Source organism: Notothenia rossii (assembly GCF_949606895.1).
Source record: "Notothenia rossii genome assembly, chromosome: 7".
NCBI classification, from domain to species: domain Eukaryota; kingdom Metazoa; phylum Chordata; class Actinopteri; order Perciformes; family Nototheniidae; genus Notothenia; species Notothenia rossii.
Window position 1 is genome coordinate 38,681,316 of NC_136905.1, and position 11,683 is coordinate 38,692,998.

The 11,683-nt window shown below is 43.0% G+C and overlaps 1 protein-coding gene across 1 annotated transcript in view; it reads right to left on the reverse strand.

Moving 5' to 3' along the window:
- Positions 1-7,169: 7,169 nt before the first annotated feature.
- The window catches only part of znrf2b (zinc and ring finger 2b), a 100,932-nt gene continuing 96,418 nt past the window's right edge, over positions 7,170-11,683 (reverse strand). Inside the window, exons 3-5 of the mRNA XM_079640255.1 lie at positions 9,432-9,537; positions 8,008-8,080; positions 7,170-7,907 (exon numbers count right to left, since the gene is read on the reverse strand). Of these exons, the coding sequence (XP_079496381.1) occupies positions 8,023-8,080; positions 9,432-9,537 (164 nt within the window). The 3' untranslated portion in view covers positions 7,170-7,907; positions 8,008-8,022. The remainder of the gene's footprint in view (positions 7,908-8,007; positions 8,081-9,431; positions 9,538-11,683) is intronic.

Below are 11,683 nucleotides of genomic sequence, written 5' to 3' on the forward strand. Positions count from 1 at the left end.
GAAACTTATCGCCATTGCGGCGAAATTAAATGCACTAACCTCTTCACATGTTGTTTTTAAGTGGAACACTGAGGCGGAAAAAGCCTTTCAAAGACTTAAGACGCTATTCACGACCGCTCCAATCCTCATAGTGCCTGACCCACAGAGACAATTCATTGTGGAGGTGGATGCCTCGAACGAAGGCGTCGGAGCGGTGCTCTCCCAAAGGTCTGCTCAGGACAACAAGCTTCATCCTTGTGCGTTCTTGTCGCGCAAGTTGACAGACGCAGAGAGGAACTACGATGTGGGGAACAACGATGTGGGGAATAAGGAACTTTTGGCAGTAAAGATAGCATTAGAAGACTGGCGTCATTGGTTAGAGGGGGCGGAACAACCATTTCTAGTATGGATTGATCACAAGAACCTGGAATTCATTAGAAAATCCAAAAGACTAAACCCACGCCAGGCTAGATGGTCATTGTTTTTTAGTCGCTTTAACTTCACCTTGTCATACAGACCAGGCTCTCAAAATGTGAAACCAGATGTTTTGTCTCGCATGTACGATCCTGAACCTGCTGCCAAAAAACCTGAAAGCATCCGTCCACTTCATTGTGTGGTTGGGGCAGTTTCATGGCAAATAGAATCTGTGGTGAAGCAAGCACATGGTGGGAGCCCGGCCCCTAGTGGTTGCCCGCAAAATAGGTTGTTTGTACCTGTTTCAGTTCGCTCACAGGTAATTCACTGGGCTCACACGTCTTTGCTCACCTGTCATCCGGGGGTTAAACGCACAATCTTTATGATAAAGCAATGTTTCTGGTGGCCGGCTATGGAGAAACAGGTGGCAGAGTATGTGGCAGCCTGCACCGTTTGTGCTAGAAACAAGACCTCCAAACAAGCTCAGATGGGTCTGCTGCAGCCTCTTCCTGTTCCACACCGTCCATGGTCACACCTCTCCATGGACTTCGTCACTGGATTACCCGTGTCCAAGGGAAACACCACCGTCCTGACGGTGGTGGACAGATTCAGTAAGATGGCACATTTCATTGCATTACCCAAGCTCCCCTCTGCCAAATAAATGGCAGATGTCATGTTACGTGAAGTTTTCCACATTCATGGTTTTCCCAGGGACATCGTATCGGACCGAGGCCCCCAGTTCATCTCAGGTTTTTGGAAGGAGTTCTGCCATCTCCTTGGTGCCACCGTTAGCCTGTCTTCGGGTTACCACCCGCAGTACAATGGCCAATCAGAGCTCATCAACCAGGAGCTGGAGACCTGTTTGCAGTGTCTCGTTTCCCAGAACCAGGCATCGTGGAGCAAGCACCTGGTGTGGGTCGAGTATGCTCACAACACACTGCCCACCGCCGCTACTGGACTTACTCCTTTCCAGTGTGTTTATGGTTACCAGCCACCCTTGTTCCCTGCCAATGAAGGTGAGGTCACGATCCCGTCGGCACACGCCATGGTCCGTCGGTGCCGCCGGATCTGGGCAGGTGCTCATCGTGCTCTCCTGCGCAGTGCCAGCCAGATGAAGAAGGTGGTGGATCGGCATCGCAGACCTGCTCCATCCTATAGGCCTGGACAAAGCGTTTGGCTGACTACCAAAGACTTACCCCTTCATTTCATGTCCAGAAAGCTAGCCCCAAGGTTCGTGGGTCGTTTCCAGGTGTCTAAGGTGATTAACCCAGTGTCTGTGCGCTTACGTCTACCCAGGTCGCTCAAGGTCCATCCAACGTTTCATGTGGGGAAGGTCAAGCCTGTAAGAGAGAGTCCTCTGATGCCTGCCTCTAAGCCCCCACCGCCTCCCCGGATGGTTGATGGTGGTCCTGTCTACACTGTTAAGAAACTGCTTGGAGTCCGTAACCGGGGTCGAGGGAAACAATTCCTCTTGGATTGGGATGGTTACGGTTCCGAAGAAAGACAATGGGTCCTTGCAAGCTTCATTGTAGATCGGAGTTTGATCACTGACTTCTATCAGGATCATCCAGGAGTGTCTGGGACCTCCGGAGCAGTCCCTAGAGGGGGGAGTACTGTGGTGTCTCGTCAATTGTGTTAGTGGTGTTTGTTTTATGTCTGTCATTTCATGTTTAGTCAGGTATGTAATTCCAAGTCTAGTCAGGTTTCTATGTAGAGTCAGGTTTTCTTGTTACTTCACCTCTTGTCTGTCTATTTTATGTCTGTCATCTCTAGTCAAGTCCCCATGTTTCATGTCATGTCTCGTTTTCCCATTTCCTGTTTTATTTTGTACTTACCTCTTGTGTTTCTTTTCAGGTCCTGTTACTTCCTCACTTTGGGTGTTTTTCCGCCATCGTCAGCGTCTGCCCCGCCCCTGATTGTTTCCACCTGTTTCCAATTCCCTCATGTTTAAATAGTCCTTGTCTCCCTTTGTCTTGTGCCAGTTCGTATGTTTCAGTGTGCTTCTATGTCCAGAGACCCAGCGTTAAAACCAGAGAGGAGAGTTTTGTTTGTTTGAAATCAAGTAGTTTTGTTTTTTCCTCGCAAGAGTGATTTTTTGTTAAAACTTGGTGTTGTTTTTTTCAAATTTAAATATGATTCGTCGCATTTGAGTCCAGTATTTTTGTGCCCCGTTCTAACACTGAGATTTGTCACAAATTGTAAAGCACTTACACATCACTGTACCCTGTATGCCAAGGCAGGTTTGCCATCACTTACTATAAAGAGCCTCAGTCATTGGTACACGTTTATCTATAAAGCTTTGTTGGGTAAACTCCCGTATTACATCTGTTCACTGATAACACAGAGAGTTGCAAGCAGCTATTGTCTGAGATCGCATGAAGTACTATTGTTAGATGTGCCAAGAGCAAGGACTGTCTTCGGTAAGACAGCTTTTATGTGCGCATCTCCACTTCCTTGGAACAATCTTCAGCAAGAATTGAAACTGAGCAATGTCATTTCTCTGCATGTTTTTAAAGCTAGGCTAAATCAAATGCTTGTTGATACTATGGGCACAAATGTCTATAACTATGTAAATGTATCCTGTAAATATAATGTATGATGTCCTTTATTGTTGTATGTTTCATGTGGAACCTATATCCTGCAGGTCTCCCTTGAAAAAGAGATCTATGATCTCAATGGGACCAATGTCGTTAAATAAAGGTTTGAAATGAAATGAAATGATGCTTTGATGTCATGCAGGCAGTTGATAAGAGACTGAGGGGGGAGCCGGGAGGATGGAGTGGTGCTGGGATAGAGTTGGGTATCATCAGCGTAACAGTGGAAATTGGGTCCATGATGTCGGATGATCTGGCCGAGGGGGAGCATGTAAATGGTGAACAGGAGGGGGCCGAGCACAGAGCCCTGGGGTACACCGTGGTGGACTGGGGCCGGGGGTGAATTAGAGCCATTGATGGAGACAAACTGTTTCCTGTTATGGAGGTAGGATGTGAACCAAGACAGCGCTGTGCCAGTGATACCTAGGAGGTCTGAGAGGCGGGTGAGGAGGATGTTGTGAGAGATGGTGTCAAACGCTGCAGAGAGGTCCAGGAGGATGAGGATGCTGAGTCAGTAGCAACGAGGAGATCGTTGGTGATCTTGATGAGGGCGGTCTCAGTTAACTATCTGGCGTTAGCATTGGACACCACCACTATCATAATGAGATGTCCCCACACTGAGTGAAACAAAGTGAGCGCACATACACACAATACACAAAGTAGAGTATAGTGTTTAGCATTAACAATGAGAGAATGTTTTTTATCCAAAGGTATCCCTCTTGTGTGCTTTTTTAAAATAAATATTTTATCATATTTTTTGTTTGTTTCTGTCTTGTTACATATTGCACAGCACACATGCTCAGGTAATGCTTGACGGGGATCCTGACAAGAAATAAAGAATGGAAACACTGCAAGGTGATTAAAATAATCTCACGTTAGGACTGTGTCCTCACACACTCCCAGGACATTACTAAAGATGAAAATACATCCCACACGTACCTCATGTTTCTGACTCTTCCTCAGTTGTCATGGAGATAATGTGGCTGTCCTCTAAGTGAGGAAGGCCATGGCTGAAAGTGTTGGAAAGCTTTAGAGAAACAAAGTAAATGGACGAGGAATCTAACCTCCCCCCTCTCTGTTTACGGAATAATTTAACAGCAAATACAGGATATGATTTTCTTTTGCTAGGTGGATGAGTCTGTTAAAAAAGAACAACAATAAAAGAAATACCACAATGACAGATCCTCGAAAGTCTGTCGTCTATTAAGGCCTTCTGTCTATTAAGGCCTTCTGTTGTACTTCCCCAAAAAATAAATCATAAAAAGATATAACAGTGAGGGTCAAACCTCTTTATATCTTGAAATGTATATTAAATAACATTTAATTGCAGCACTGATATTGAAGATATGAATATATATATTGATATATTGATATATCAGTCTGACAAGTGTCCCCCGGAGAACTACATGACTGTAGACCCAGCTGATCTCTGTGATGACGCACTGATCATGGGTGTGTTAGTTCACATTATGTAATAGTCATTTAGCAATGCAACACTTTGAACAATTTGTATTCCCCTATTGTAAAGAAAGAACAAACATCTAAAGATCAAATTAAATTATAATCCTTATTTATTTCGATCTTTGGAATTGAAAGTTGAAGCAGCTCTTAAAGTCAGGGTGGGGGGGGGGGGCAAAGGAAATATGAATGGAGGGCCGTCATTTTGCGAGACTTGACAAAGCCACAACGACTCAAAACGCTTCTGAGGAGAAAATAAAAATTACTTATTTTTAAACTAACCTGTCCAGGAGCACACAAACCTACACTACCTCTAAACTAAATATGAAAATGATTCAAACTGGTCGTATATTCAAGTGGTTCAAAACAAAATTACTAATATGTTATAATAAGTTATGTCCAATGATCAGAAGTAAATGTGTTTTTGAGGATGGAGCAAACTAATGTGTAGATATATATCTGTGATTCTATATATATATAAATATGTATATCACAGCACTGTATATTACAGCACTGTCACCTGATATCAGACCACAGAGCTTTGTGTCTCTTTTCCCATTGTTCTCTCCCCTCTCTACTGCCAAATGTCAGCAAAAAGTTTGTTTGAAGTTCACATCAACGTTATCAGAGTGGTTCATAATGCACTCAATGGGCCTTTCTCATTTCACTAATTTCCCCTCCTCGACCCCTATCCTCGTGTCTTATGCTGCGTTCACACCGGACGCGATGCGAATATTCGCTTCGCTCTAATCGCTCCTATCGAATCGCTCTAAAGTTAACGCTCGAGTTTCACCGCGGCTGCCAGCTGTGTTTACTCGCGTCATTCAAACAAGACGCGCTGGCTCAGGAGCTACAACTACAACAAAATGAACATATTTGACCGTGATTTAATTGTAATACACGTTTCAAAATGATGCCGAAGTAACAACATATTGATACCGGTTAGTAAAAACCATGAATTAATGCTTTGACAAGTCTGCAGACAGACGGCAGGCAAAAAACCTTGTTTTCTGAATGGAGATCGGCTAAGCTAACGCAGTATATGCTCCGACCGTCCACACTCACAACAACGGCCTATACAGACATAAATAAAGCAGTGACTGTATTCGCCATGACGCAGACAGTCTGTGGTTTGTACTAGTACTAGTTTCTGAACAGATATGAGGAGCTGTGATCTCTGTGTGCTAACAGCTAACGGCTGATGTTTTCTGGTTAAACGTCAGTGACGGCAGGCTGAGATCCTCACCGCTGATTGGCTACCGCGAGATTGCGTCACAAGAATATGACGCTCGAGTTGAAAAAATTGAACTCCAGCGTTTGTCCCGGCACCGTTCAATCGCGCCGCGGAATACACGTCCACCGCTTCATGCTTGCCGTTGGAGCGAATTTGCGTCTGTCCGCGTCTCTGCATTGACTTTACATGTAATCGCGCCGCCCCCAAACATCGCATCGCGTCCAATTTGAACGCGGAATTACGGCTCCTACACACGGCGGCGTGCGTTGTCGCTTGCCGGCGGAGGGGGGGGGGGGGGGCTGAAACTCGACCAACAATCAATCACATGAATCTCCTGCCCCAGACACACAAGCACGCAGTTTGATTGGCTAGAGCTTGCACTGGCATATGATTCGATTGGCTGACGCCTCCGTCGAGGCGGCAAAAGTAGAACATTGCTCTACTTTTGCAGCGAGCACCGCGAGAGAAGCTACGCTTTGCTCCCACAATGCAGTTCAATGCAAATCGTGACGTCACCCCAAGTGAATGGGCATAAGCGTTGAAGCGGCAAGACACGCCGCCGTGTGTAGGGGCCGTTAGTCCCGCCCACAGGAGATGCGAGCGGAGGAGCCGTGGAGGACCCATCAGTGTATCCTCGGTTAGAGCTCCTCCAGAGAGCCTCCTCGACGCTCGATCCTCGATGTGCATTTAGAGAAATGAGATGTCCTTCAACATGGCGCGCCGAAAACCATTTCCGGGTCACTACTGGAGGACCGTGGCTGGCGAGGAGGGGAAATTAGAGAATTGAGAAAGGCCCAGTGTGTCTCTAACAGGCGGCTCAGTGTCAGTGTGTTCCTGAGCAGGATGGAAACACGCTGTAGAAACAGAACACACAGAGCAGATCTCACTGAGGAGCCCTGTGGACTCTTCTTGGATACAAACAGAAGGCATGTTTACCCTCACGTTGTGTGTGTTTACATTCATGTCCCTGTCGCTGGTGTCACTGCCACCTGAACATCAGGAATAACTCCGCAGGGAACATCAGGTAAAAAAAGTAAATAAAATAAAATGTGTGTTCAAATTTGATGCACAGAAAATACTACTATCATTATTTATATTAACTATAATTTGGTTTATTTTTATTTAATTTTTCATTATATGTCTTTGAAAAATCTTTGTTGTTGGAAATCTGTTATTATCACTGAGGGAAGAGTTATTATAAAGAATAAAGGTATGGCAAATGTGAACGTCCAAACATTTCTTTCACTTTGAGAGGGAACCAGTTTCAGTGTATTTGTGGCAACTTAAGTATGATCAAATGCTATAAATAACACACAGCCTACAGTATCATAGACTACATCACAGAATCACATTTCCCATGGAGAAGCACAAAACAAGAGACATAGCTACTGGATAAAAAAGAAAAAGACAAATGAAAACCTTTTGTTACGAGATCCTATCCATCTTATAAAATGATATTTTCACGTTATGTTTTCTGATATCACTACAGCTTATTTTTGCTTTACTTTACTTGTTATGACAACATTTCACTTCATTTGGTGCATCACAGATCGTTCTCAAAATCAAAAGAATATCTTTACAACAGAAACAGTTTCTCTTCAAAACATGAGAAACTTTCTTCATCTCGTTCACACAAGAAAAACCCTCTTGTTAGAATGTGAAAGGGATCGAGCAAGAAACACTCTACTGTCGGCTCGTGTGTGTGTGTGAGTCTTTCCATGATTGGATTTTTTCTCCATGGCATATGATCAAAAAGCACTGATGATTATGTGAGGGTGTGTTTGTTTGTGTGTGTGTGTGTGTGTGATATTATTCACAGCTGATTGGCACCATTTTCACAGCAGCTTCAGTTCTGAAAACGAGCTGCGGATGCTCTCTGTCCCTGGCTGTTTCTCCTGGGCCAATAGAATGGCAGTGGTGGTGAGATGGTCCCACCCTCCACCTTGACCCCACCTCCAGGACCGTGTCCATCTCCCCCTCCTGTGTCCTGCAGTCCAGTGGCAGTGGGCTCAGTGTGTGTGTGTGTGTGTGTGTGGGGGGGGGGGGGTTCTGAGACTGAGCGCGGATGTGCAACTCAAACACAAAGTCTGGATCCCTGAGGATACTTCAATGAGATTTGGCACACAGTGGTACTACTTTATTGGGTGAGTCGGGGGGGGGGGTTAACTGATCACAGTGTCCAGTCTCTCTGGATCCACGCTGCATCTCGCAGATCCCTCACATTGTACCTGTCATCAAAGAGAAACAGACAATATAAAACACAATGAAGGGTATAACAATCCTACAAAGTGTTCAGGCCATTATGTGGGAGCTTAGGAAACACTGTACCTGTGCAAAAACGCTTTAATCTGATGGATGCTCCGGACATGATCTGTTCACCTCAAACCACTCATCGATGCAGCTGGGAGGAGATATGACAAAACATACACTTAATCACAGTCTAATATGGGGTAATAACAGTGTTATATAGGTGTAATTGTAAGGGAAACTTCTGCAGCAATGGAGAGTCAGGACTCAGAGAGACACGAGGAGAGCTAGAGCTTTGATGTCAAACACTGATGTTTATTACAAGTATAACGGCCGGAGAATTCATATCACAAGTCACAGCAGCAAAAGGTTCTGACTGCACAGGTTGGTTGTCATGTCAATTCTGATCAGCCTCCCTCTCGATAGACCTTTTAACTAGTTTACAGAGAGTTAATGAGCATATAAGGGGAGGCGTAAACATCTGGAGGAGACACAGGAGATGTCTCTCACATCTGTGGAGCTTAAAAAGCCAGCGTTCTCACAGTCGTAAACTCCCCTATCAGGCCATAAAACTGACCCTTAAGTGCTGGAGCACATTCCTTAAAGGAGATAACAGAATATTGGTTGGTTATTAACATCAACAGGCAATAAGGTAAAATATCTAGGAGTAAAGACAGAATTATTTCCTCACAGTAATAACAGTAACATGGGTCTAATATGGGTCTGATACTGGTCAAATAATGGTGTACCATGGGTGTAATTGGGGTGCATAATGTGTAATAGGGAATTAATAACAATGTAGAATTGGAGAAATACCAGTGTAATTAAATTTTAATACGGGTCTTATAACAGTGTAACATGGGAATAATAAGGGTGTCAAATGTGGGTAAAAGCTGATTAATGTGGGTTTAATAATGGTGATTAATTAATTTTCCAAATGCCCATTTAATGGTTAATCAGAGAAATTCACATTCAATGCACAAAACAATATGGCTTTCAGATATTCACAATAAACTGATAAGGTGTATACACAAAGGGAGAAATAGATGAATAAATAAAAAATACATTGAAATATAAATTACATATTTTAATTAAGGAAAATACTTAAAAAGGAAGGGATTTTTATGTATATCATATTTTATTTTTGTATGCATACAAATGCTTTCATTCCTATTTCCATTAACTTATAAAGGACAAAATAAACTCACTTTATAATACCCAAAATGTAGGATTATACCGTTTTATTTCTTGTTTTTCAGGAAATTCTTGTTTTTTTTGTTTCAATAAGAAAAATAATTTTGACATAAAGCGCTCATCGGATCCTCTATGACTCTGCTGACACCTAGTGGTGAAGGCCCGGCACGTTTCAAATGAAAATGTAGCTTCTGTGTGTTTAAGTAGAACAGAAATGTGAGTGTGTTGGAGAAGCTCGGACCCATTGTGTATTTTTAGTCCTTTATTTGTTCCCTGAACAGTGTCCCTGTCGGGGGGGTGAGGCGTCCTACCCTTTGTGGTAGATGCAGAGGCAGGGAAGGCGGGCGATGGTGTCGCCCTGCTGCAGCTCCTCCAGGCAGATGGCACACTCTCCTGCATCCTTCGTCAGGACGTCCTCTGAAACCACACAGCCTCAGTTATCATTCACAGAACATTCTAAAGATTCACTAGATACTTCATCTTCTCCCAGTTTGACACGAGACAACATAGAAAGAGACTTTGTTGCACATTTCAGTTTTTTTAATTACACTCCAACATGCTACACTTTTGTTTGTGTCATTTAAACAGTTATGCTGTAGTAAGTGCTGTCTTCTTTGCTACACTGAAGATGTTTTTGCCAACATGCATGACAATAACACCTTTGAATATTTTCTCTATGAAACTTGAGCCTTGTAATGTTTTTTCAATAACCATCTTTCAACTGTTCTTTGTTGTTTTATGTATTTTAATAATTTATTTGAGAAAGATATATTTGTGGATGTGCAGCATCAAGCAGGCTCTATTCCTTCTCCTCCTGACTGATAGCATTCTCCACAAGGGCCGAGTGTGAGGAGATCCCACAGTGCATTCAAACAGTTGATTGTGTGCAGGAATTCTTTGCAGTATTCCCACTACATTATGATGTATTGTGTGGTGGTGGGGGTGTGGTTGCTCTGGTGACAATGGATTTCCACAGCAACATTCACAGCATCTGTTGTTCAGCCCGTTGGATGGAAACACTGACTGCCATCGTGGTGTTATAGAATACAGAGGGGCAGGTAGAACTGAGACACAGAGTGAGCAGTGTTGCTAGGCCAACGCCAGGTGAAGGTTCAAATGTGCTAATTATGTTTAATCCTCATTTATTCAATTTCTCTTACTACAAAGTTCTTTCAACCACCTGTGGACATTCATTTAGTTGATCCTTGTTTTTATAAGTGCACTGCAGTAAAGAGAGATAGAAAGTAACCGTTTTGAATAAATGTTCACTTAACTTGTGTCTTATTAGTTATATTGTATTCTTGTATTTTATCAGATGCAAAGAAAACTCTAAATATCAGCATTGGCCAAAGACAGATTTATATTACTCCGACACTATATAATACAGGTCTGTTAAATATATGAAAGATCACGTCAAGATATAAGAGTGAATAATCTGCTGCCATATGACGCAGCTGATTGTGTGAGTGTCAGCCTCAGTCATAGTAAGAATTTAACACATGATATCTACCCCACCCCCCACATCTAACGGTATGAACAAACCACAGCATGGTCACATGACTGCACATCACCCCCCTAAACTAATGTTGGGCATGATGATATTCAGTAATGAATTGAGTCAATTATTAGCGACTGCTGTTATAAGGCACATAGAAGCTCCGTCATTCAGCAGTGGGGTATTTACTGATGTGTAACGTCATAGAAAATAACAGCGATCTCTCCAGCTTGTGTTGACTTCAGAGTCTTATTCCATGATTTAAAAAAAAAACACTCAGAGGACTGTTGACTTTGAGACGAGGTAAATGCTAACTAATTCCCAGGTGTTTAGGTCTCATTCCTGCACCCCTCAATGCATACATATTACATACAGTTAATGGTCCATTTAAGGGTCATTTCAAAAACCTTTACTAAAATCATATTTTTTATGCATGATCAAGATATTATTCTGGTATTTCCAGAACCGGAAAACTATATCATCTGTGTGTTGACATAATTTCCTGTACACTGGTGTGCTGCAGTGTAAAGGGGAATTGAGCGTGCCCACCATTAGAGCCGTCACCTGCAGCACAACACAGTCATTAGAACTGGCCTTATGTAACAGTGGATTAACCCACATAGGCCAGTTATTATGGGCTGCAGCACATGGCATCCAGCTCAGCTGAGGGGAAAACCTTTTAATGCACGGACAGTGCCGCTCAGTGCGTCATTAGTTCACACAGACAGACAGACGGGGGGTAGTAACAGAGACAATAACAGCCATTAGCTTTGTTAGGAAATGTTTGTTGCTCTATTGCTCTCTGCACACATCACATTACACAAGGGTAGATGAATATACCATAATATCACGTAATATAGGCACTGTGCAGAATCACATACTGCACACTGGAACATAAAACACTTTGTAAAATCACATTTACTGCACACTATGAATAGTACATTTAGAGTGTTCATTCAATTATGAATAATACATTAGCAAAGCGACCAGAAGGAAGGAGGGGTTATGGTGGTGCGTTTTTGAATTTGGGATAGAGCCATGTTTCCAGTATTTATGCTAAGCTAATCT